Here is a 27,813-nt window from a genome sequence, read left to right as displayed (position 1 = left end):
TTGCGATGCGAAAACTTGATTAGGTTCGAAATTTTTAATAAGGAAATCCGCCTAAGGCTATAGCTAAGAGTGTTTAAAAAATCAGAAGAGTTTTTGGATTACACAAAGGTTATTTAAATAGAATTCAGCCATTCTCAATGTTATGTTCGAAATGCAAAGACGTAAAACATTGTTGAGGAGTGTTTATTTGGATAAATTATTTGTAATTGCCGCCTTGCTGACAAAAATACCGAAATATGTGAACAAAAGTGTGCACGGGTGGTTTTGCATTCCGTGTTTTTTTCTTGGGTTTGCGTATCAATTAAACCACATTTGGAGGTAATCTACGTTATTAAGTGTTCTTCTTGAATGTCATATCGATGTTGTAATCGTATCGAATATTGATTTCGTGCAATAAGCAGTCGTATTTTTGCTATTTTCTAAAATGCTATACACAGGCTTCAATGTTAAACTTTCAAATAAAAAACAACGTTGGGCAATTTAAGTTTTGTGCTTTTCTTTATTTGTCAGAAAAAAATCTGTTATCATCGCAATACATATTACGGCCATGGAAGATTAGCGACGGGTTAAACAGTACATTGATGTCGACCAAGCAACGCCAGACAATATTAAGATGATAAAAATATAAAGTCGTTTTTTTTGTCGCACTGTGTTAAGAATATGGGCTCATGCACAGTTTTCTAAAACTCCATAGTAAGTGCAAAAGCAGAGGAGTATAATACACAACACATACATGTCCCGTATAATTAGATTCATATGAAAGTTAGAGAATTTGGTGTGTCGCAATGTACCGCGCAGGTAGAAAGTTAGCGCGAAGGAATCACGAGCAAAATGGCTAATTTCAGTCAATCAAGCGAAAGCAGAACAATATAGGATTAGTTTGTTCGTGTACTTTTATGGAAATGAAGGGAAACAACAAGTATCGTATTAAGGTGAGTTTTCAATAACGATTCAAAAAAATATAACTACTTAACCATTCTATTTTTAGTCGACAATCCCAGCAATGAATGCTTTAAGCAAGTGGAAAAACTCAGCAAATGGCCGAGGTCGTCCCCAAAGAATAAACCCGATAAGGGGGTAGACGAAGAACTCACAACACAGCACAGCAACAAAGCGAAATCGTATTTTATCCGAATTCGTTGGCACGATTTTTTCGGAAGGAAGCGCTGCAAATTACCAGTTAGTCGAACGCTGGCAAAAAGTTAAAACGAAAATTGCATGTGAAAATATATGCCTACACGTAATATATATCTTACACTACCGTTATATTATATGCGCATGTTTAGTACCGCGTTAAAGCACAGGAAGGAAAGCACCTTGGCGAAATCAAGAAAACATACAGATATATTCATACATGCGTGACAAGAAAATAACAACACGATCGAGGGGCACAGTGACAAAAAACAAGGACGACGCTAAAAGTACCACTAAAATCCGCAAGTGGCTACACAAGCTAATTCGTGAAACTTTAACAAAATAAACGCTGAATTATGCGGGATCAGATCAGCAGCGGTTGAATCGTGTAAGCAACTGGTAATGCAGTTAAGAAGTAACGGGTAATTAGACCATCAATGGAATGAAATCGAAGAGCAACAACAAATGACGATACAGCACACGTTCGACAACAGCGCAAATGGAACATTGCTAAGTATATTTACAGGCAATCGTTTACTTTATACAATAAAGCATAGGTACGTTTGAAATAGAACACCGAAGTGGTTTTCAGTGGAGTTTGACAAGAACAAAGAAACGACAAATTCCAGTTAGCATTCTCGCCTAAACAGGAATGAACGTTTGATCAAACAACAATTGGCTTAGCGTTATATGATATCACAAACAAGCCGCATGGACAGTAGTAATTGAACAGCTAATCAATAAAAATTCGTATATGACAAAATATTAATTGCGCGCGAAGAGTTTTGGAAGCTCGGTCATTATATATTATAAATAAACATAATATATAAATAGATATGGGTAATAAAATGTGTGGTCACGGCAAGCTGGTGAAATACGCTGCATTTGGTAAAAGCAAACAACAGTGGATGGAAGTCAAAGTTTCCACTAAAACGAAACATGGAGAATATCTCTCCGGAATATTGAAAAACAAAATTTCGCGTGTACAGCAACAAACGTTGGATTAGGTGCCTAAATTGGCCGCAAGTATTTCTCCTTTATACCGACGTCACCTTTCCAACCATCTGTAATTTCTTAGCGGGGGAAAGTCCCGCTTTCGACTTCTTGTGGCGGTGGTGAATAGGGTTTCGCATCACCGAACTCCTGCGAGAACGCGTGAGCGACAATCATATGATAACAATCGTGACGAATCACATTTCACTCTTTAACAGATTATTGCAAGTGATTTTTCTACCATTATACCACCAATTAGGCATGCAAAATACGATGTACATTCGTTAGAGCTACTCTACAAAACTTTCTGCAGTCGGCACGAGGAGTTTAAAAGAAACTAATTAAAATACAAAATTAATGTTTTTCCCAAAAAAATATGCATTATCGTACGGCCCAGTGTCGAAAAAAAGTGTTTCGGTATATATTTCTTTATTCGTGTGTTAATGGACAAGAACTTTAAACTGCAAATGATAGCAACATTTTGTTCAAGTAATATTGCAAATTTAATTTTTTTTATGATATATAAGTTTGAAAGAACACATAATTGAGACTAATTTGTGATACTTATGAAGGGGACGAACACGTTGTATAAGGGTCACTTAAATTGTTTGACTCCATTCTGTTTATGCTGGCGTTTCAGCAGAAGTCGAAGAAGTTGTCGATTTAAATACCCCAAGGAAAAGCCAAACATTCTAATCAGCTTAAAAAAAGTAAAAAGAATTACCGCGTGAAGGAATCTTCGTCCGCCGCCGTGCCCTTTGCGAAACGCTTAAGTTTGCCTTTTGGGGCCGACACCCGTCGGAGGGGTTTTCCCTCCTTCGGGGCGGGCGGCGTCGGCGCGGGGTTGAAGATGGGGGACGAATAGCGCGCGGGGCGGCGTCGCGGGGGCAACTGGGTCACGCGACGCTTGTTGAGGTGGCGCAGGTATTCATTGGCTGTTGACGAGGCGCGCGGCTGTTGTTGGAGGTGGGAGGCTGCTGCGGGAAATAATCGACACTTGACACAAGCAATCACGACAAGTGCAAGTATATAATGCTACTGTGGCTAGGCGCGCGCCTTAACTGTGGCTGTAGGTGCGCGCGATTGGTCGACGTCGGGATATGGCAAGGTGAAGTGAAGTTTCGACAAGCAGAGCGGACAAACAGAGCGAGCCTCAATAACAGGTTACATTTTCTATTGTTTTTTTGTCAACTGTAAGTAATATTTTTTAATGAGGTATTTCGCAAGTCATATCCCAACGCCGCGTTCGCTGGATTGCTATATCATGCAAGCTTGAAAAATAATTGCTAAACAAGGTGATTAAATGTAAAATGATATACAGCCAAAATGCTAAATCATGGTAAAATTCAAGCAACCACAACTACTGGCCATTCGCTAAATAACACGAATGCTCTTTACACGGTTAAAACATGCTTACACAAATTAAAGTTCATACAAACGTAACATTTTTTACAAGTTTTTGATCTTCGGATGTTTTATTGATTTGTATGGCCTATGGTAAGCATTTTAGCCGTTGCACTTAAAAATACTGTTTTTTTTAATTTCGCCAAGCGAAAATTATCCATAGAAGAAAAAAGCAAAAACATAATACAAAGCGAAAATAAATTAAAATAAGACAGATTTATTAGGAGAAAGGAGGCATTCTATTAACATTGAACCGGCCAACTGTAAAATATTTGATGTCTATTACAGCAAATGTTGGTATTTATATTTTAAAATTAGATTACATAAGACAGGAAAAGCTTTACAGTCTTGCATCTACCAGCCGCAAATGGTACTTTTTAAAAGTGTTCAGTGTGTGGCCTAGGCCATCGGTATGCGGCAAATCGGATAAGCGGTACTATAATCGCCCGCATTACGTTTCATATCGTTCAGTTGGTCATCGTCGAAAAACACAGCGTTTCGATTAGGATTTTGTGGAGTCAGGCTTGGTAGCTTCGAAGTCAGGGTTTCCCTGCGAGAGAACAAAAATGAAAAAGGGGGTTGCAACAAAAATAAGGGTGGCGCGGGTAGAGAAGGGCCCGCGCACCAACTTAAAAATAAAACAAGTTTCAGAGGAGCAGGTAAAGTAAAATGTCAAGGCCTTCGTAGAAAATAAAAACACATTAAGTTAAAATAAAAAAATTAAATTTCGAGAATCGAACAAGGAAGTTTGACTTCAATACGACATTAAAACATAATACAACAAATTATATAGGTTAACATTGTGCAGTCACAAAAACAAAACAACGTCAAACACAGACCGCCCAAAGCAAAACGAATATCACGGGGGTAGAGATTAACCAAACTTTCAGACAACATTCATACTTCCTGCTCCGGAGAGTCTGTATCCTTTCCTCGTACATCCGCTCTTCCTGAGCAAGATCTGCATCCTCCTCATCCACCGAATCGAGATGCTGCTCCCGAAACGATCTTCGAGTAACAGGAGAGCGAGGCCCTTCACGGAAAGATGGCCGGATTCTGGAAGAAAGAGAACGGTGGTTGAATAAGCTCGAAGAACGTGCATAGCATCAAAAACGAGAAATAGGTTTAAAATATCCACAATACTTCCTTAGGGTAGGGTATTAAACAAATCGTAACAGCATTAAACATCAATGCGTTGCCTTGGTTTGGGTTGCAGGTGGTTTTGAGTGGTAACGCTTAATTTTGATATTAGTAATGACATCACTCCTTAATTAGTAAGAAATGAAAAAAAATTGTGCCGATTTTATGTATACAGTCTTCCCCCAGCATAATTGCTGGCATGGTAGCAAACCTTAAATACCATGTACGGTGGGTGCGACTTTACATTCAAACACTAAATCACGGCCAGTACCTTTTTCTCTTTCCCTTGCCCATGGACTGCCTGATCTTTTGTAGCCGCTCGCTCGTCGAACTTTCGACGCTTTTAATTTCTGAGATGCTCTCTAGGGTCTTGCGGATCTTTTGCACTTGCTCCGTTATCACGACCTCCACACCTCTGCGAATAAGCGGTGTGTTTTAAGCGACAGGAGGTTGTTGGCAGATTTTAGATATATATCGTACCTGCGTAGAAACCCAACTCCGATACAGTGTTGCAGTAAAAAGCAAACGAATAAGCGATAACAGACTTTCAAAATGGAAAACATTGTACATTCCTCCGATAAAAGTTCAAAGGGTTTCTGTTATATTTTTTTGTTAATTAGACTTCGAATTACTGAAGATGATACAAGCTCGTATCGAAACGTCTGAATCAAGATGCTGTCGATTTACTCGACCTTTTTGGCTTTGCAACTTATTATCAGACTTCGAATTGTTTATTGAAAAGCTTTGAGCTACAATGGCAGTGCGTTTTTCATCAAACCGATTTTGAGCAAATCATTGTTTTTGTTTTTTTTAATGAATATAGTTTAAAAATAAAGAAGCAAAATCACTGTTTTTACATAATTGTCTTTTAAAACATAACCAAAAGAAGAACGAGTAACGCTGGCAGCAAAGAGCTCGTTTCCAAATACTTACTTGGTCATATCGCCGAGCTGGGACGCTGCCTCGATGGGAGGCACGTGGATAGGAGGGGATATGAAGCAGGGGGTGAAAACGATGGCCAGATTGTTGGGGGACATGCGGTTTGTGGGTTCCTGTTGGGCCACGCGGGCCAAGTGAAACACGATGCGTTCCAGGGTGGCGTAGTTGCACTTCGGAATTGCCTCGAGAACGCTGAAGAGCGAGTTGACCTTCTCGTGTTCGTTTGTCAACTCTTTAAATTGATTAGTTTTTTTCAACAGTTTAAGCTTGAACTTCGTCAAGTTTTAGCAAAAATAGTTGAAGAATAACCTAGAAAGTGGGCTGGGTTACCCAGTTCAGTCGTAAAACTTTCTATGACACAAAGCTGCCACAAACTAACACGTCATTTTTCTCGAGTACCACATTTGTAAATATGGCCACTAGCATTATGTAGAATTGAACAGCTAATATTGTAGCTAAAATATTGTATATTTACCACAAAGCGTATTTTGAAATATTACTCATATATTCATGGATTGGGGTAGGTTACACTTAAATAATTTTTGTGGTTCGTTACGAAAGACAATTGCATATTCTTGGAATAACTACCAGTAACAACTAACTTACGCAGAACAATTCGTTGCATCTATACAATACATATTTAAAAGGTCGGCCTGAACTGAAATTTGGTTTTCTAAATATGTTAAAGACCGTTGGTTAGATCATCAATGGTATTTAGTTTTTAACTCACTCGACGCTTGTAGAAATTCAAAGTACTTGTCGAAGGGCACCAGCGGTTGGGTGAGAGCTCTTAAAAACTTCTTAAAAACGGCCGCCACTGTGTGAATCTGGTAGTCGTCGAAATTTACCTTAAAAAACAAAAACGTACACAAACTTTTAAACTGTACTTTAAAATGATTTATCATTTAAAAAAAGAATAATAATAGTAATTCTAACTATGTGTTTTCGTGACTTAGGCAATAATATAATTACTGCTTTACTACCATATATTAGTAAAATGTAAACCTAGAACATGCAATCATTGAAGCAAGAATTGGCCCCTTTTATGTTTTTTTTAAAGGCAAAGGACTCGGTCTTGTATTGTACCTTATCGCACTCGATGTCCTTATTTAGTGCTTCTTCCAATTGCTTGATCTGCGTTGCGGCTGCAGATTTACGGTAAATACCCTCCTGGTAAATCCCATTCATCTCCATGTAACTGATGCACTTGTCAACGAACACAGGCACCGAACTGTGACAGTTTGCAAAAAATAATTGTAAAACTGTCATTGCCATACGCATCTAAAAATGTCATACGCATCTTTTTTGCTGTCTTTACCAAGGTTTTTTTTAAAGTAAAAAAATCGAAGACTATCATCTGTTTAATTTTAATAACAGCAAGCTATAATAAACCCTTCGTCAATTTCGACAATGATTGTTAAATTGTATTTTATTTAGTACGCCTCTAAGAGCAATTTTGGTTAAACTATCATAAAACATATTAATTTGAAATTAAGGTAGAAAAAATAATAATTTAAAATTAAGGTAGGGCTTGACAACAAATAATTAAGATAATAGGCACCTGTCGGCTGCTGTCACCAAACTGACAAGAGCTTCGCCAAACAGCTTCTTTGGTTTCGAATGTTCTTTGCCTCCTTCAGGCGACCCGGCGCAACGCTGTGTCAGTTGTTTTAGGCACTTCTTGTGGCAAGCAAACTTACAAACTGAAAAAACAACGATGGAATCGTTTTCAGTGTTTGACAGTCAACACAAAATCACGTGCTAACATTCGAGCGAATTTTAAATGTAAGCCACACCAATTAGTCGGTTAGAACATATAATATCTATTAAGTTCGGAGAACGATTAAATACAAATTATTTAAATGAGATAAAAAATAAATTTGCAATTATTTTTGTGTTATCCAGAGCAGTACGGAAAGCAAACCGCGGACAGTTTTAAAAGGCCGAAATGTTCCATACAAGTGCTAGTTTATAATAATCATTAAAACGTGGTATTGTCGTTAAAATACACAAGCAAACCTACTTTTGCAAACGAGGCCCGACTCCATGAGCCACATGACGGAGTTGCACGATTCGCACACTTGGGTAACTCCCCACTGAACAGGGGAGAACGTGTGGCCAAGCTTGTCCTGAAATAAATAGACGTTTAATGGAAGAGAGATTTTCCAAACAGATGTAGGGATTGTAGGCCTACAAAATACAGGTAACTAAAGTCCTTTTTCGAACTCAATAAATACCTAATTTTTCGGCCTATCACTAAACTGACTATATGAGGAAAATATTTCACAGATGCTTTGTTGCGCGTTCCAATAACGAAAATGGTATAAGACTTTACAAAAAAATCGCCAAAAAAATCTTACCAAAACGTCATCTTTGCTCTTCTTCCTCTTGACACGCGACTCTTTGGTGACGTGTTTCGGTAGTACGTCATTCATGAACTCGTTCATGTAACCGCGGAAGCCATTCACGGCCATCATAGCGGCGTACTCGTCAATTTGGTGAGCGGTGGCTGTTTTATCGAGAACCTTGAAACCATTCGGAAGGAACAATTGTGAGTTAAAATTGCGTTTTAGACGACACTCTAGATAAGTTAGCTAAACGCATAGCCAAGTATAGTGTCAAGATGTAACCAACGTCCCAACAAACCGTATTTCATGAGCATGGCCAATAGGGTAAATAGTTAACGTCTTAGAGTAAAGTATATTAGTAATTTCGCTTGGGCCCAACCACAATATCTACTTCTCTAAATCAGTGGTCCGTAATTGGATAGACAACGCAAAAAATACATTCACGATTTTTTAAAAAGGTTATATTTAATGTATTCAATAACTATTATTAAATACAAGTTCATTTTTTAGATTAAAACTCAAATTCCAGACGACAAGGGCGTGTAAAAAAATCATCAATGTTTTTTAACCTAAGTACCAAGGCAAAAGCTAAAATATTATTTTTAATGAAATTTCAAAGCTAAAAAATATAGTGTCACACTTGTAGTTTATTTCCGATTGTAATTTTGTTAAAAAAATCCCTCATACCCGTTGCTCTGTCATTGCAGGGGATAATTGAGGCTTTCAGAAATTTGACAGGTTTCAGAAATTTTACAGGTATTAGATATTCCACTAAAAAAACATTCAATTGCAAAATAAAACTAGAAAACGCGACATGAGCATAAATATATTCCATCGCTGCCGAATTTTGATTGTTTTAGTTTTGCAACCAATTGAAAAATGTTGAGTAGCACTAGTTTAGGTGATGAATATATATTTTTTTTAGAAACTGCCCTTAGGTACCTGTCTGAAGTTGTTTATGATGTCCTTGTATCTCAGACCATTGGTTCCACCGCTGAGTTCCGTGAACGAGTAGACAGCTGTCAGGTTAATGCAGAACTCGTCAAGGGCTTTCTGAAATACTTGGTCAATGACATTTGAAACCACGAAGGTTTGCATCTGAAAAAAAACATTCCGATTGTTGATGTTCTTTTAAAAGCCCCTATTTTTTAAATAAAGTTTGTCTTAAAGTTGGATGAAAACAAAAACCATAGGGCGATTTAGTGCAGTGTTTGCCAACCATTTTTTACCTTGCGATCGACTCAAACAAATAACTCGCCCACAATAGGTATGCCAAAGAAACTGATAGAAATATATGTTTACATTAATCGAGTGAGAAACCTGTACATACCTTTGTATAAATCAGCCGCAAATAATTGCTGCGTTTATACAAACAATACTAGAGTAAAAATGGAAATATGCATTAACTAAATATTCCCTAGTTTAGACTATAGCGTATTTTTAAACTAAACAAAATCGATGCAGAACAAAACTAAAAATAACTTTGTTGTCCACGTTTTGGTAAGTGCACTTATATAGCAACTCGCTCGGTTATTCGCCAATCAGCTAATCGCGACAAAGAAATGCCAACTCAGTGTTTGCTGTTACCTTTTCCTTTATAAAAGAATCCAGCAGTGAAAGTTCGTCGGTCCTGGAGAGAAGCAGCTTTGTGGAGACTTCCTCAGCGACCAGAGATCGGAACTTGACACTTTCCCCGTCCTCTTTAACACTGCTCGGCGTCATCGACGCAGAACCAACTGGAAAACGAAAAGCGTTATAATGCTAAAGTATTACGAAGTAGTAAGCACAAAACTGGGGATGCGATTAGACAAGTATTTCATCTCGGCGTTTGTATCGCTATCTTACAATTATTACACGTGTCATACAAGGTTAAAAGTTAAGTTTTCCGTTGAACAAGCGTGAATTCGCTATGCAGCATAACAAATAAAATCATAAAGTATTTTCTCCAAAATTCAAACGTTTAATACTACTTGCCAGTATCAGTATGTTTGGAACAAAAATTGCAAATGACGCCCAAACATTTGTTCATTGATTGTTACCTACTTCAAACAAAAAAACATAAAACGTCTAGCCATTAAGATACAGTTACACAACGTGTTTTTAACGTTTTTTAAGCAGGGCGTTTTCACCGTGATGCGTATTAAGAAAGGTTCGCTGTTACAAATTATGGTATAAGTCCGACTACATACGACGAGCACTTGTAAATTACAAACCAGTGTCGTTGAGTGACGTATTTGCACTTTCGCCGGACTTTTTCTCGCTCAGGTTGTTATGGTGACGGCCCTTGTGTGTGCCCAGAAAAGTCTTTCGAACCGCTGCCATGAACGTTCCCCTCTTCACTTCGGTCTGCAAACGTGACACTAGTCAATTTGCGTTTTCGTCTTTATGGCAAACACGCTCTGGTAAAGTTTAGAAGCCGGTTATACTGGTCGGAGGAACATCTTTCGACAACGTGCTGTTATTCGGTGTTTATTTTTGTCGTAATACAAACGCCAAACACGTTCGATGGATTATATAGGCCACTCTATGATACATTATGGACGGTCATACCACGTCGATTGTCAAGGTAAGGTTGCAAACACGTTGCTAACTCTAGCATAAAAAAAACAATAAGATCTTACGCCTCCAACAGGTTGTTTAGCTTTATCTTCAACTTCCTCTGTCAAAGATGAATTGGAAGATGCTCGTTCCTGTAACAATAGCTAACGTTGTAAACGAGCCAGTGTGAAAAGTAAAATACATGTGATTACAGACATGGCCTTATCTTCTTTTTTTATTTCTTATATTTTATTTTTTTTTCTCTATCTAGGCATAAAACTCAGAATCATAAAGTTTGGCCATGTCGCCAAATAGTAACACAATGTTATATAGAGTTAAATGTTAATTTATAGGTTAAGGATTAAGGTAAATTCTTAGTGGCCTTATCTTTTCATCCTTTATTTTTGTTAAATATTTTCGTTAAATACCACTGTTTTAAGAAGTATATTTTAACGCACCTCTTCCGAGTATTTCTTAGCGAAGGCGCTCGCGTCCTTGGCAAATTTTCGCGTCATCGGGTCGCTAGATGGCGTCCTGCTGTCTTGGATCTCGATGGCCGAGTTGCTGCGCTGACGCCTCGGGCGAGAGTTGGTGCGCGAAATGCTGCAAGAATGAAACGGCGTCTAACAGGTTTGGCGATTAACGTAAAAAATCGCGTAAGTGCGGACAGTCGGGCACGTACAAACTGCCTTGTGCTGGGATACTAGACGCGATTGGCACCCGATCCGTCAGAAATTAGTGCAGTTTTAAGCAAAAAGGTCTACGACAATTAGTGCGTCCAAAAGATCAAAAAGTCTGACTTTTAGGCCTTTGGATGCTCTAATTGTCGTAGACCTTTTTGCTTAGACCTGCACTAATTTGACTTAACAAATCTGAATAGGAAGATTAAGTTTAATAATACTTGACCCACCCGAACCCCAATACTAACCAGCACCCTAACCCAAATAATGTGCGTTCATTTAAAAATTACACATACGCTTTGTCCGTGAATTTTTAGCAAATATTTTCCATTTATCTACGCCGGGAGTTTACCTAAAGGCCCAAATTAGTGCATTGCCACGACCTCTAGGTCTAAAAGTCAGACTTTTTTACCCATGGATGCACTAATTGTCGTAGACCTTTTTTAGAAAATGCACTAATTTCTAACCGATCAGGTACGATTGGCATATAAACCTTTAAAAGCGTGTCATTCTAAATAAAACCGATTGCGGATTGTGTAGTAATATAGCGGGTAGTTTTTACCACTACAGTGTGATTTTTTAACACCAACTAACCTTTCCATTGAAATGCTGCGGGGAAAATTTGCTTCGTCCGTGCTTGGTGATTTTTTTTCCGGAAGTGCCACCCTGGGAAGACACGATAGCTTTGCAACATATTACACCATGTGCGAACACACACTAAATTACAGCATCCCAGCTAAGGGTGAAGGTTAGAAGGATTTGACGAGATTTTCTAATATCCTTGTTTGGTAAAGATATAGTACATGTGGTCTAAACCGAATGAACGGTGACTATCGACTTCGCTGCCGTTCAATAGAGAAAGTAGCAGTTAGCAGCAGTTTGTTTATGCTGAATGTTATAGATACAGTTTTTAAACGAAAAAATGTTTTGTTTTTTGCTGGGGTCTAAAGAACTATCTAAGTGGGCATGGTGGTCCAAGGACAAAACAAGATGAAGCCCTGCACAAAACTAAGACATATAATTAGCAAATGCGATAAAAATGACTTGGCAATCTGTAGCCAGCGATTTATGACGCGACTTACTTTACATGGGCTTGTGGGCTTAGTGGGGTTGTGGGCGGAGTTGAGTGATCGGTATCCGTAAGATCAGATGCTTTTCTGGAAGGTGGAAGTTCGGGCATCGAGTCAAACGACAAACCGAATTCGTCCATTTTCTCTTTGATGAGCGACATTTGCTCAAGTCTTAGACTGGTCAGTTCCTGAAACGAAGGTGTAAAATAACTATGACCAAATAACTGACAAGCATTTCAGGTAAAAAGTGGAAGAATAACTTTTACTTTACTCATGAACGATAACTCTCCAACAATATATAGGAATGTTAATGAACGTATACAGATAGCATCGCTCAAAACAAATTTGTGAAAAAAACGTGTGATGTGCTAAACAAAAATGTATGATATTACGCCTGAAAACACAAAACATACAGAAACAAAAACATGCACAACTACCCTGTTTAGAAAGTCAATGCGACACATTCTTTATTGGAGTTAGGGTTTATTTCATAGAATTACTGAGAAGTATGACATCAGGAAATTTGCTTTGGAACTTACATATCAGTAAAGTCTGACCAAAGTAAAAAAAACGTAAGCTTTCTTGGACATGTTTAAAATATGAATAGAAATGTTTTTAAATTTCTAGAAAGTTTAAGTGAAAAGGTATTCCTTTGAAGACTTAAGTGAGTTAGGTTTCCTTATGCAGGTGTAGAACTTATTTTTGATTGCGATAGACTGAAATATTTTTAGAGACTGATCGACTGGTACAATAAAAAAGTCACAAAAACACTTCTTAAACATTTTAAGCGTTAATTGCATTCCACGCCAGAGATGGAGGTAATTTGTTACGCCAAACAACGCTTTATTGGGCTTATCCAGCCACCAACTAGTGATTTTAATGTTCCGCTTGTGTGCGACAACTCCTGTAATGACGTAACACATATTCGACGCGATCAATCAGGTTAAATGTGGCGTCGACGTGTTGGCTACACCTATTGTTGCATATGTAAGTTTTTCGCACAGTTTATTCACTAAACGAGGTATGCATATAGCAAAAATGAAAGCAACACTCACGTCTCTGATTTTCCTGTCGCGCTTGTTCTCCCGCCTCGAGTCGTGTACAGCGGCCAGATCCCTCAGCTGTCTCTCGCGCTCAACCTTCTGGAAGGCCACGTACTTCCTGCGCAACTGAGCGATGTCCTCCTTTCGCTTGAGCTCGCGAGGCAGGCTCAGCGACTTGAGCGAGGCGTCTGCGAAACAGTACAGGGTCACCAGAGGCGCTGAAATGTCATTTGGGGAGTTTTTTTAAAGTTTATGTTGAACACATGGTTAAAATCGTAACTGACAACCTTTGACAATGAATTGTACACGACAATGCGCATTGTTTATGATATGTTCGCACACATTTTAATAATGTGGCACGGAAATTTTGCAACTTAAAAATAAAAAAAACCTGATTGCGATCTTTCGTTGTCGTCTTCCGCAGTGGAAATAAAAATATCATCAGGATTTAAAACATCGTCTTCTTGTTGCGACGTGACGTTTTCAGGGATATATTTTAGCCGCGATGGCGAGCTCGTCGTACTGGCACCACTTTCCGGGTTGCTGCGGGATTTCTTTAGCACTTTCGGGTCTTGCATCAGCAGGTTCTCTTCGTTAAGCTGTTGTGGTTCTTGGTTGTTAATCTCGTGATCCCCGTTTTGATCTGTTTCTTTGTTAAGAAAGTTGAAAGTACCCGGTTCGTTTTCTTTCCGTTTTTTGACCAAATTGTACGAGTCATCGTCCATGAAAGGTATCCAGCCGTCTGCGCTGTCAGTTGCTATTTTATCCAACATCTCGTTTCTCTTCATCGCACTGGGTTGAAAAGATACAGGCCGGACGACATCCACTTTCTTGTTTCGCCTCGGGGTGGCAGCTCGCAAAAACATTTCACCGGCTTTTGGCTGGTAGTCTTTGCTTTTAAGAACTTTTTTCTGTTCTTCTGCCAACGACGGAACTTCCGGTAATTTGTCAGATAGATTATTTACTAAACTTTTTCTTGGCTCGGGCGTGCTTTCTTTCGGTTTCGGAACAACTTTAATATCAGAAACGGAATCATGTAGATCAGCAAGTTTATTCCTAGGAACAGTTGGTTGTTCAGGTGGTGGCAGTGAAGGTGATATCCCAGTTGAGTTTTTTAGGTTGGTTCGACTTGTTGCGGAAAACAAATCGCCTGCGCTTAATTGCTTTCTGAAAGTTTTCCGCAACTTCTTTACATCCTCGAGGACAGATTCAGTGGACCGAGCGTTTCTGATCCCTGAAGACGATTTTTCAAAGTCCTGGTCTGTCACAGGCGATTCGAAACCGCGACGAGGCTCTGGTAAATGATGGTCAACCACTTTAGAGTAGTCGACCTGATCAAGAGAAGTTTCTTCAACATGTTGTAAAGTGGGCGAGGTCTTGCCTGGTTTGAAGTTAGCATCAGCAATGCGAAAATCGGATTGGTCATCTCCTTTATTTAATTTCACATGTAAAGGGCGCGATTTCTTTTCAGAGGATTCAATCGAAAAAGCTAAGACGTCCTCAACTTTTTCGTCATGTTCATCGGCATTGAGACTGCTCGTTATTGATGGCTCTACCTGAACTTCGGGATCGCGAATAGAAATAACACCTGGTTTATGCGAATCATATGCCGCTGGTTCGTTTTCTGTGCGAGAAACGGCATCAGTAGGTGACTGGTCCAATACGACAGATACATCTTCAGTGCTATACGACCTAACATAATACAGGAATGTAAGTTGGAGAAGAGCAGTACTACTTTGAATCACTAAAAGCAAAGAACCGATTAAAAGGTAATGGATATCCACTGCAAAACTAATTTACATTTCTCAATAAAAGACAGCAAAATTCTTTATTAGGCTATATAATATTTACTATGAAACAAATGTTGCAATTTTTTTAAATTAAGGTATAAAAGTGCGGTTAAACTTTGACCTTTCTTTCAAGTTTTGTGCTGATTTTTGGTGAGCCAGCGCTCTTTTGACCAAGAAACGGCGGGCATATTTTTGTATGCAGATGGCAGCGTTCTGTCGTTTAATGTATAAACGCCAAGTTGTTTGAATCACTTGGGCTGAATTGTTCCTCCGTCGGACGCTAAAAATCCACAAGATATACCGATAAACCAAAATATATACAATTATACATATATATTTAAAATACTTTTGCCTCAAACCTAACCAGGTAGTAATTAATTTTATCAAAAACATGTGGTTCAGAAATTATTTCAGTTTATATAGCATTGTAATATCTGGTTGAACAATTAAAACTTTGCTGATTGGCTAGGTGAAATTCTGTTGCTGCGCATATGAGCCTCCGCCCAATCTTTTTAAATTAGTGTACTTTACAAATGAATAAATGAACAGCGTGCATACTTTTTTCTTGCGAGAAATCCCCTGCAACGGGCTTGCAGTCGCACGATGTGTACTTCCCAGTTGCGCCTCTGGTAATTTTGCCACGCTTCCTGTTTAAAACAAACTCGGTTGGTGACACTGGATGCCGTATTTGCATTATATAATAGAGTCAATTAATCTTTATTACTAAGTGCCAAACGTGTCGACGAAAACCTATGGGCCAATATCTAGCGCAGGTACACAACACATGTCGTAATTTATAACCCATTAGTAGTATAACTAAAAAAAAACTGTTTTAAAACCTTGAAAGAGTTCATGAAATGTTTAACTTTGTTTTTAAAAACACTCATGTTTTACATAAATATATTCATCTATTACCATTAATGACAGACATATCTGGGCGGACCTAGAATTTTTGCCATTAAAAAGGAGCCTCGGGAATATAAATAAAGGAATATGAGGAATGGCCTTGTGCTTCGTTTAAGAAAAAAGGCGGTCTAATTACTAAGTTTTGAAATGCGTCTTGCGTGCATAAAAATTTGCCAAACACTTTTTACGATAATATTCGGATTCCATAATCTTGGTTTCGCATTAAACATGAATTAAAACTATTTAAGAACGCTTATACCTGAATGATGGAGGCGGCGAGATGCCACTCCTCTATCTGCCGTTGCACCTCGACCATGCGGTAAAACGACTGGATCTTTACGGCAGCACGCTTCGCCTGAAAATAGCGCCTTCGTGCGAGAAATCGTCGTGCACAAGCTTGACACAAGATGACAGACGAGAGCACATGTAAATGCAGCGATTCTCTCAGCTTGTTGTTTGCCAGTGTGCGAAGGAATGCTGTACTCGAGCCGATTTGGAAGTGAGTGTTTTGTTGCAGGCCGTTTGACAAGAGGAAGTTCTCGATTTGTTTCAAGTCCAAGCGATTCGTCGTCGGCGGGAAGAGTAACTTTAAATAAACAACAAATGCCATCAGTTGACTTTAAAAAAAGCTTATAACGCGATAGAATAACTCACGTTTTAGATATGATTGATGATTATTCTTCGTGTTTTTAAGCGAATCGTAATAACGTGATAAAGATTGACAAAAACGAATCATGCAAGTCATTAAAATGGCGACCCTCTAACTGACTGCTATTACCAAACCACGGTTTAAAACGTCAACAAAAATAGGTTTAATCGTTTTTTTTACGGTGAACTTTGTTTTGTACCCTGTACTCTTGCAGGAAAACGGTTGGAGTGTAATGCACGGGATAGCGAGACTGCTGTAGTTGAATGGTCTGAAGTGTGCCCGAACACCTCAGCTGGTGGAGAACTAGCTGATCGTCAAACTGTCTCGGGATCTGAAACATCAAAAATAAACATTGCTCATTGCTGCTTTGCCATGCAATAAATTACACATTCCACAGTTAATCTCGAAATACACAGAAAAGCATACATAGGAAAACAGTAAAAAAAAACTAATAAACATTTTACTTATGGGCAGATTCAACAAACTGTATTGAAGCTGTTGTACAATATATAGTAAACTTGAACTTAACTATATTAAAAAAGTGTTGAACATAACTAAATTGAAGTTGTAACAAACCTTTATTTAAGAAACAATAGGATTTTAAAAGAGTCAGCAAAAAGTCAAACAAGTTTACTGTACACAGTTTGGCAATACCGCTGGGATGAACGGGAGTTTATTTGGGCAAGTTTGTTTATTTAACTGGTTTGACATATTTTAAAACAGCTGGAAAGTTCAAATAACGACTTCAGAGAAGGAACATATCCAATTTATGTATGTCCTTTCTTTTATCAACAGAAAACATATAAAAATATTTTCACTAAACCTAGTAACAAAGTGGTACAATAAAAATATAGTAGGTAGTATCAATTTTAATAACTACTTTTTGATTGGGTCAAACAGCAAGAAAAGCGAAGAAAAACAAACAAGACAAAATAAACCTTCCCCCAGAATGTTGTGATTGCAAATCAACACAAACGAAAAAAGTATTACCGTTCAATTAACAAATGAAAAAAAAATTCGTAACATGAATAAATTTTTTAACTTTAGTCGCACAGCAAAAGCCCAAAAAACTATGTTAGTAGAATAATAGTATTGTACAATGAACGCGCTTTTGAATTGAATGGTTTTAGGGGTTAAGTATATTTTGCAAAAAATTAAAAAATCTATTAAAAAAATGAGGTAATGTTTGCTATGTGGAGTACAACTCGATTACTCGACCATGGCAAAGCTGTCCCATCACTTGAATTTGCTCGTGCCCTTTGCATGTTTTACGACTGACAACATTCTGTCGGGAGTAACCAATGACACTTCTGCTGACCTTTTTGTTGTTGGGCTGAATGCAGCGCACGAAGAATGGATGCGCTTTGGCGAGGGCTCCCATCAGAGAGGCGAGGGAAGCCTGGAAATACATGTCGGTTAAAACGGTGTATTGTATATGATGCTTGTCGATAGTAGGTAAAACGTATTGGTGGGATACGTGACTAGGTTCATGACAAGAACCAGCAAGCGACCAAGATGCAGAAACGACGAAATTTAGCCTTGCTTAATTCCTGCATTGCAAGTTTAGGAATAGAGATCGCCCGATATCACTTTTTTGGACCGATACCAATACCCGAATTTTTTACAATTTTGTCAACCGATACCCAATACCAATGTTTTTTATATAACTGGGAAATGTTCAAAACTTGAATTAATCGAAATTAAAATCTAAATAACATTTTAGGATGTACCTTTAATAATTAATAAACTATTATTTTGCATATTAACTTGGCGGGATGCTAAAACTCAATTTTTTTTCATCAAAAATGGGTAAGTTGTTTGTTGTACAGGAAAAATTATATCATATTTTCGTACTAAAATAACGGTCAAAGTATCGGCCTACATTTACGGATACCGATATATCGGTAGAAACCAAATATAGGTCGATATTATCGGTAAACCGATTTATTGGTCTATTTCTTTTTATGGAAGAAGATGCTAATATTTTCGTTTAACAATAAAGCACACAATCCCGAGCGAATTTTGGTCCTAGATGTGCCAAACATAAACACACCAGGGAACATTTATCAATATTTTCGTAACGGTTATTTGATGCGACCTGGTGCTGTTGGCCGATGCTGTTGGTTTTCTTCTTCGACCTGGAGGCGGCAGCGTTCTTCCTCTTGCCATACATGCTGCTACCGCTGTCCCTGGTATAAGGGTTGCTGATGCTGCCATGAAAGCTACCGACACTCTTGCTATTGCTGTGAGCGCTCTCGGCCGAGTTGTCGTTGCGTCGATAGGAAAGCCGAGCTCGCCTGAGGCGGAAAAAAACAAGTCTTTAGCTTCGCGCGCAGATTGCAAATTGTTTGGATGTGTATAATATCGTATTGCTGACACGAACAGTGGAAACCGCTGAGCACACGTTACGTCGAAATGTCATGGGATGGTATATGTTGATCGATTAAGGGCCGTGCCGATGTTAAAACTAAAACAATTGTAGCATTTCCTGCGGTTAAGTGATCAATTAAGTTTCGAGAAATATTGTGAGTTTCGCTTGCTTTTACATCTACTTACATCTTTTTGTGTACGTAAGAATACTGCATTTCCTTCGATTCCTGCTTCTCATCCGACCACATAGAACGAACACCAACGTGCGTTAGGGAGCCTGAAATAAATGCTTGGTAAAAACAAAAAGGTATGTTTGTAAAGAAGTGTTAAATTCGTCACTATCCAAAGTTTGTTAAGAAGTGTTAAATTTCCTCACTGTCCTGTTTTAGAATGAATTCAAGCAGTGGACAACAATTGTGTTTTAATGTACTTTGCAAAGGCCGGAATCGCTTACATGTATTACCATATTCGGGTTGCATACGTTTGGTTGGACGACACTAGTTTGGTATAAATTAAGGCAAACCTTTCATCAGCTGCTTGGAGTTTTTGAAAGCGGACGCAGCCCGGACAACGGCCCTTAGTGTGGCCCACCTAAAAACCGCAGCAGGTGAATTCGAGATAACGTCCTGGATGAAACTCGACTTTGAAGTTCTTAACATGAGAATGATGTCTTCTCGAACCTGGTCGTGATTTTTCTCGCGGAAGTTCTGGAGAAGGCAATTCACCAGCACATCAGAGTTTTTAAATTTGCGCAGGGTGACACAAGTCATGCCACAAGGCGTATTATATGAGCTGTATTATTTTTAATCGCGCATTTTTAACATGAGCTTAACGATTTTCCATAGAAAATTGGTTTAAAGACAACCGAAAAATATCTCACAGCGACATATACTCAAATATTTACTCCTATGTTACACATGACTTAGGTTAATATAATTAGGCAAGCATTGAATACAACACATCCATTATACAATAATAAGTGTTTTTTTAAGCAATTGGTTCTTTATATCTTCCGACAGACTAATGTATACAGGTTAGTACTATCTGGACAACAATAGGCGGAAGTAAACCCATAGAAGCGTGTTGTTTTATATTCATTCCACACACACTCAACACTGACTCTTTTTCGTCCGGATAGGATATGTGTATAGTGCTCAGATGCACCTTTAGGTTTACAAAGAAGCTAAAACGTAGTATCAATACGCAATTGTCATAATAACAAATTACGCCCGTGAAGAACGTAAAAACAAAACAGGGGTAATAATTAGTACGGTGCAACCAATTATTATAAAAAGTTGTAACGTCCAACCCACTTGAACGTACGAACTTAAATTTTTTTATAAACTCAAGTTTATAAAAACAGAAAAGAATATTCCTGCTGATGTAAAACTTGTTTAAACACCGATTTTGCGAAAAACATAATTACAAAAAGAAGAGATCGTTTAGAATAAAAAAAAATCGTATAAAATTCACCTTGATTTGATATTTGACTTTTCCTGCATAATGATTGATAATAAAGGCATCTTCTTTTACCACTGTTGTCTCGTAATAGCGGTTTGAGCTGTGAACACGGTTAAACTGTGCAAGAAGTGTCTGGTTGTTGGCACCAGGAAAGCTAAAAAACATAATAATAAAAAGATTTGCCCCTTATGTTTATACCGCTAAAATAAATTGTTTAGAGTTTTGTTTTATTACAAGAATACAATTTATTGCAATAAATTGTAATTACAAGGGAAAGCATCAAGCTTTGGTAGAATAATTTTCAATTTAAAAATTACATTAAAATTATTCTTACTTTTCATCAATGAGATAAAATAGACCAGTAGGCTTCTTCTCATACAATTCAAGACACCCAGAATTGTCAGCATAGCCCACCTCTTTCCATTCAAGACCCTCTGTCTTATAAATCTCCTAAAATGTTAAAAGAATGTGTTGAAAACCTAAATCTTGCGTAACAAAATATCGATTTGTAAAATACAAAGCTAAAACAAAAACCATGTCACTCCCTCTCTCTCTCTCTGTGGATATATTTTACAAGTCATTTTAATAAAAAAAATTGTGGGAAAAGTTATTAAGATTGTAGCAGTTTCAATGATGGTAGGTGGTACATTGGTGTAAAAATACTAACAGTATATAGTTTTCTGTTTACGGATAAATCAACTTCAGTGAATTGTTAAATTAATCAATGTCTTTAACATTCGGCCTGGGTTTCTAATTAAAAAAAATAAAATAAGAACAAGTGTGCCATTTATATACCTGTTCTACTTGAAATGTATGTTTTATACAATGGTGCTGTAAATGTTCACTGGCATAGTTGATGCAAAATTGCTCAAAACTATTATAGACAAAGTCTTCAAATCCAAAGATATCCAGCAGGCCAATCCAGCGACTCTGATAATATATTAAAATATCATAAATGATAATACTAGTAACAAGTAAGTTAGTTGCACAGGTAGAGCCAAACATAGCGTAGATAAATAAATAAACCCAACAATCCCAAAATACAAAAAATATAAATTAAGATTTGGTTATAGGAAAACTTTAAATTTCAGCAACCTCACAATTCATTTCACTTGTTAAACAAATCAATCTCAGAACAATAATTTTTTTACATTTTAAAACAAAAAAATTGTGTATGTTTTTTCATACTTTTTGTAGGGCAGACTCACAGACCCTTTTAATAAAAACCTTAAGCCCTACTTAAAATTTACTCTAATATATTTGATTTTACAATAATTTTATCTATATTGTTCAATTTTTGTTTTGGTTTATTCTAATTTATTCAGTTGAATAAAACTTTTGGTATGAATGTGAACTGTTTTAAAAAAAAGTAAAGCTTGACTAAATTCAGTGTTGGTTTCATGTTTAACACAAGATAAAGAGTTTTAAAGATGGTTTGTGAATGACGTTAACACAGACAAATGAGTCTACCAACCAAATAACATGGAGGTGTTAATGTAACTGAGGTCACACAGGAAATAGCCTTGTCATGAAACTTTACATATAAGTAATTTGAATAGTAAACTTTTCTAAAGAGAATAAAAGTGAAAAATAAACTGTTAGATAATTACGATCATAAAGTTAAACAACAAATGCACCCAATACGCTCACTGTATGCACCAATGCAATGGTAAATCATTAATCATATTGGTTTTGTGTAGGCTAAATATTACTAAAAGGAAAGTTAATATATAAGCACATGCTTTGATTATGTTATAATAATATACAAAATTTTGACTTGCAACTAAACCAAACTTAATAACTAATTAGCAAATGTAATGCTTGCAAAATGTTAAACATAATTATTGATGAAAGCTTATATTATTCAGTTGTTTTTATTATTATGTCTTACTTTAGCATACACCATGGTTGTTAAAATGTTTTACAGAATTATAAATCTAAATAGTATAAAAAAAGATAAACAATAATTATCCTTCTTTTAAACATAGTTTAAGTTTTAACTTTTTTATTCTTTTTACTCAAGAATAACTGTCAACATAAAACAAGTATGCACTTTGTTAAAAGCATGTAATGAATTCCACCTAAGCTATACCCCCATGCATGAGTGCCTTTGAAAACAAACCTGTGCACGAAGTTTGTTGTCACGGGTTCTCTGTGCCAAAGCCATATTGATGCTGTTTACAGCCCAGTCAAAAAGGCTCTGGTAAAGTGCCTTGGCCATGGCATCTCTTGTTGCTTGTGCCTGGGATAGTAAATAATAGTTGTAATCAGAAAGACACTCCCAGTTCATGAGAAAGCAATGAAGTCATCTGCAAAGATGCCCTACTTTATTTAAACACTGGCAAGAGCAAATGTTTGATTTATGATAAAGCAGTTACATATTTGTGTCGAAAATCTTAAATTGCTTAAAGTAAATTTGGGTCTATACAAGCAAAACATCTTGAAGGGAAGACTTTTTTCCAAATAAACATTTTATTATTATATATATCCATACGATTTATATTTTAAAATAGATAGATTAACAAATAACATTTAAATGGACAAATTGCACTGGAATTAAAAAGGAAGCAATAGTTACAACTTTTCCAAACATAAAATTTTTCACAGGTGGTTACTAGCACAGAAACATGTAGACCACCAGGTAAGAAAACAAAAATCAGCAGACATGATAGGCCATGCACATTAGTTTCACTTTTCAAATGGTACAAAGCAAACAGACATACTTCATTTAACTTCAGGTCCAGGATAAATCTTTCGCCAGCACCAGCTTTGGCTTTTCTGGTTAGAAGGCATTTTTTAAGAAAGTTGGCATCCAAGTCCAGCAGTTTGCTCACACTTAGTAAATAGCTTTCATCTTCAATCTCCAACGATTCCTCACGGCCCTTTCTCTGCAAACAAATCCATCACAATTAAGGCCCCTTAACATAGTTTAATCAATTACCGTTGATAAAACTATGTTTTTGTTAAACTTGCCACTTTAAAAGTGATGTTTCCAAGAAGAAGAATTGCAGATATTAGTTTAAAAATGTTTTTTTGGGCACCCGCAAAGAATCCAACCACTTCCATAGCTTGTTTGAGGCGATCAAGTTCAGCCACAGCATCACTGTTACCCACCATGTTGCTCTAAATTTAATGTGGGTTATTTAAAATCAAGGAAACAATTTTGCAACAGATTATAATATGTATAGTTGGTGTAATTAACTTTTTGGTTTGAGTTTTTTCGATTGAACTTAAATCTTACTTTGAAAAATATTTTAAAATGAAAAAGAAATGGCAATTGCTGAGAAAATAAAAATAAATATTCTATAAACCGACACATATTATCTTCTAACCCAGTACATTTGTAAAATATATAAACAAGACAATTTATTTTACATGTCATATCAAACAATAGGCAAACTCATTATATATGTAACACTTTTTTACTAATTATAAATAACTATTATTCATTTTACCTTAACATAGTTGTAGGTTTTGTTTTTATCAAGTTGCAGCTCAGATAAAACTTCATCGCTTGCACCACACAACAAATAGTAGAAAATGTGGAAGTTTCTGAGTGCATAAAAACAAGTAAAAGTTAGGAAATAAAGAGACATTTACTACAATTTAATTTGACAGAATGAGAAAACAACATGCAAGCTGTTTTATAATTGCCACATCTGAATTATTTTTAAATGTAAAGGGGTAATTGCACAAGCAAAAAGTACAAATTAGTCTAAACAAATAAAAAGGATAGCACAATTCATTTTGTCTTTGTGGTAAGCACTGAGGAAACCAAATTCCAATGATTAACAAGGCTTAAGACATGGTCAAGTGGTAGTATAATCCCTACAGGGAAAAATTGTTAAGCATAAAAGATGTTTTAGGAAGTGTTGTTCACATGGGACCTATTCTAATGTCATACATTGCCCATATTTGTTCAGTCTGACACATATCAGTTTTCTGATACAATACACCAAATATAGAACATTTTATCAAAGTTGTAGTTGGGGCTCTGAAAGGCACTATGTAAAAGACAAAACACATTTACACACCAGGGCAAGCAAATAACACACGGAAAAATAGAATGGAAAGGGCTTCTCTGCTTGGGTGATCAAGCATGCTGTGATGACTTTGAAGTGGAGCAATAAAAACTAGCATGTCCAGAAATCAAAACCAAATGTTGCAAAGGCCAAACAAGCAAAATGTTCCCCACTAACAAATCACTATCCTACTAAACTTGTAATTTATTAACCACAATTTTGTTGTACTCCTAAACAAATGTATTAGCAGTCCAATTAAAAGTCAGAAAATACTGAATAAAAAGAAGGTGCTACTGCTGAGACAGAGATTGCTATTCCATAATTCATCCACTAAAATTGGTGGGCTTGATAACTAAATGCAATGAATTAAACAACACAGAAAGTTGCAATTATGTACAACATTCAACAAGTAAACAATTCACATTGTAAATTCTATTGTTGATCAAATATATAAATCAAGTTAATCAACAAAACTTGCAACCTTCATAAAACTATTATAGCCATGTCAGGAAGTATTTGCAATTAAATGTTAAGGTCCAGTGCAAATAAATAATCAGATTAGCCCTGATTATAAAGGTTAGTAACTAGGTCAGCTACTATGGATACGCAATAGTGACAGGCAGTGGTGAGTGACTACCATAACAAATCTTAGTTAACATACAAGTTGGATCAAATCATAAAACCAACACAGATAAGAAATTTAGTCAAATGCAGTTATTTCACAAACCAGAAAAAAATTGTTTCAAAGAATAGAAATAAAAAAATTGACAACAACAACATTTACATCCAAAATAGCCATGTTATTAAAACATTTCAGGCAAGACTTCTTTAAATCGATTTCACAGAAAAATAAGTTGGTCTATGCTGAAACTTACTTTAAATACAAACAAATATATTTTTTAACACACCAAACAGCACATTTCCTGCCAGATATTTCTCGGCAGATTTTCACAGGAGGTGCTCTCGAATAAAAAAAAAACACTTTAAACTATACAAATACATTTGTTAGTTGGTTGCTTACTAGCTCTGGGTGTTAATTTGTCTATAAAAAATAGTGTAAGTTAGACAAACCGCTCATTCAATCCTTGGTGTACCAATCTTGATTTCTCCAACAGATATGTTTGTATGTCAGCACTGCAACAAGCAAAACACTTTGCATGAAGTTTGCCTGACATATTTTTTACAGAATTGTTACTAAAATAATCTTAGAACTCATTATTATTAGCATATATTCTATATTAACGAGGCCTACACACGATTACAAGTGTGGTGATAAACAAGTGATCAGTCATGGCATAAATATGTCAAAACCAGTCATGATTGCTAAGTAGAACATGGTAGTACAGTAAAAAAGAGATTTCATTGCTTATACATGATGAGGTCAGGATTTCTTTGAAAATATTTTTTAAGTTAATGCTTGATTTTAATATGGGATTTTCTTACCCCGACAGTAATCCACTTTCATAAAAGTAAATTCTGAGAAACTTGCCAAAACGACTGCTATTGTTGTTATGTTCAGTTTGTGCATTTCCAAGTGCCTGAGCAAAAATAAAAAAACATAAACGTAACAAGTTAACAACACATGTTGAATTATCGTTAGGATAAAATCAACAGGACACTCATTTTATTTGACCAGACTTCATAAGTTGGTGTTTAGAACTGAATTTACTATTATATTAAAAAAACTCTATACTAAATCTCATTACCAAAAAAAAAAAAAAAGATTAGAAACCATAGGTGTTGAGCCTTATTTTACTATACGTCTATAAAGAATCTTGTATATATATAAATTACAAAATATATAAACAATTACCTCTAAAACAGGGACGCACCCCACAAGCATGTGTTCAACTCCAGTCATGTAACTCTTTTGACACAAAGCAAGTGTATGGTGAACAAGAAAGTGGGTTGCTTGGGTTTTTCCTGACCCTGATTTTCCAGTTATTACAATACATTGATTTTTCTTATCTTCTACCATTTGTGTAAATGCAGAATCAGCAATTGCATATATATGAGGTTCCAAATCAACACGTTTTCGACTTTGATACATTGTCATAAATTTTGGGTTGTAAATTGCCAAAAACTTGTATGGGTTTATTGAAATAAGTATTTCTCCACTGTATGTGTAGATTTTATCCTTAGCAAAACGCAGCTTTAACACCTCCAAAAGTTTTTCCTGTGTTGGTACAGAAAGCAGGCACAGGTCGGGGTTGTCATCAAGTAATAGCTGTGAAGGTGGCAGGAATCCTTTCAAAACCATATTTCTTTGCTTGGAATCTTCATTCATTTTGGCATGCCATTTGTTGGCACCCTTGTACATGACAATTCCATCCTTGTCAACTTGTCTTAATACAAACTTATATGAATGCTGGAACTGCCTTGGCCATAGCAACATTCGCTGAACGGGACAGTCGGAACTAGCCAGAACCATTTCTTCACCACGTTGCTGATGCATTTCAACCAGGACATAGGAATTTGAATCATTTTTTTCAAGACGAGACATTACTATGTCAACCACTTCATTAGCATAAGTGTGCTTTGTAGCCATGACAGTTTCGACAGAACATGATCCAGTAACAATGTCAGGATGGACATGAATTGCATATTTTTGTTCCATGGTGCTCATTGGGACCAGATAAAATTTTAACTTAAACAGTGGAAGCCATGATTCAGGTGTAGCACCAAATAAATGTAATGCTAAACAAGATAATTTTTGTGAAGCTTGTCTATAAATAGAAACAGGACAGGTAAACTTTATTTTACAACAAACAATTATTCCATTGAAATACCAGAAAATTCACAAACCACGGGACATACCTAACCATGTGGATGGTTTGTAGTGGACCAGTTTAATTATATTGCATTTTTTGGATTTTGAGTATGCAGCATCACGTTTTATTACATGCAGGTGTGACAGATTGAAAACTTTTGATACTGCTAGGGGGAGATGTTTAGTAGCTCTAAATTATGTGGCAGTAGAAAAGTTTTTGCTAAAATTTGTTTGCCTGAAATAATGTTATTTGCAAAATTGGCATGATTGTGAATGAATAAATATAGCGGAAACCATTAGCCCGAATAAAGCTTTGCGCGTTCGATTACTTTTATACCGCTGAACAATTTTCACGACTGTTTTCCTCAAAAAGGTGGCTTTGGCTGTCGCTAAAAAGGCAACTGCACAGGGATTTATCCCCAGGCCAAAATTTTCAACCTGGTAATTAGGCAATCGGGGTTTCATGCACAGGAGGTTTAGTTGACATGGCAATGGCATACATTTTTAGATTTGGAAGCCATGATATATATTGGGTGTGATAAACTTCCTTTTAATA

The 27,813-nt window shown here is 36.7% G+C and overlaps 1 protein-coding gene across 2 annotated transcripts; it reads right to left on the bottom strand.

The window, feature by feature from the left end:
- Nucleotides 1-486: 486 nt before the first annotated feature.
- LOC146164451 (unconventional myosin-IXb-like) lies at nucleotides 487-27,206 on the bottom strand. 2 transcript variants are annotated; one of them, XM_083381577.1, is made up of 38 exons: nucleotides 26,301-27,206; nucleotides 25,931-26,025; nucleotides 25,559-25,621; nucleotides 23,921-24,017; nucleotides 23,439-23,588; nucleotides 23,189-23,353; nucleotides 22,588-22,707; nucleotides 21,261-21,395; nucleotides 20,800-20,915; nucleotides 20,478-20,619; nucleotides 19,528-19,711; nucleotides 19,191-19,281; nucleotides 18,733-18,931; nucleotides 17,953-18,033; nucleotides 16,834-16,965; nucleotides 16,245-16,571; nucleotides 15,638-15,726; nucleotides 15,201-15,359; nucleotides 13,681-14,981; nucleotides 13,302-13,477; nucleotides 12,259-12,434; nucleotides 11,771-11,842; nucleotides 10,955-11,099; nucleotides 10,580-10,648; nucleotides 10,172-10,304; nucleotides 9,546-9,694; nucleotides 8,901-9,056; nucleotides 7,971-8,135; nucleotides 7,634-7,739; nucleotides 7,172-7,313; nucleotides 6,697-6,841; nucleotides 6,341-6,458; nucleotides 5,605-5,842; nucleotides 4,943-5,086; nucleotides 4,435-4,587; nucleotides 3,987-4,081; nucleotides 2,852-3,104; nucleotides 487-2,277 (listed from the first exon to the last, which is right to left on the bottom strand). In XM_083381577.1, exons 1-38 carry the CDS (start codon nucleotides 27,111-27,113, stop codon nucleotides 2,172-2,174), a joined length of 7,200 nt encoding a protein of 2,399 aa, XP_083237703.1. In that variant the 5' UTR covers nucleotides 27,114-27,206; the 3' UTR covers nucleotides 487-2,171. The 2 variants fall into 2 exon arrangements, with proteins under 2 accessions (XP_083237703.1, XP_083237704.1); XM_083381578.1 differs by lacking the exons at nucleotides 487-2,277; nucleotides 3,987-4,081 and having other exon boundaries at nucleotides 2,931-3,104.
- Nucleotides 27,207-27,813: the final 607 nt, after the last annotated feature.

The sequence above is a fragment of the Ascidiella aspersa genome, chromosome 2 (assembly GCF_963924565.1).
Source record: "Ascidiella aspersa chromosome 2, kaAscAspe10.2, whole genome shotgun sequence".
Taxonomy (NCBI): Eukaryota; Metazoa; Chordata; class Ascidiacea; order Phlebobranchia; family Ascidiidae; genus Ascidiella; species Ascidiella aspersa.
Note: the sequence above shows the minus strand (reverse complement) of the source record. Positions and strands in the feature narration are given on the sequence as shown.

Coding starts and splice junctions, on each gene's coding strand:
- LOC146164451 (XM_083381577.1), bottom strand. CDS start 27,113: ATGAGCACCATGGAACAAAAATATGCAATTCATGTCCATCCTGACATT. Junction 21,396..22,587: donor ACAACAAACTTCGTGCACAG/GTTTGTTTTCAA, acceptor ATATATTATCAG/AGTCGCTGGATTGGCCTGCT. Junction 5,087..5,604: donor CAGCTCGGCGATATGACCAA/GTAAGTATTTGG, acceptor GCTTATTCGCAG/AGGTGTGGAGGTCGTGATAA.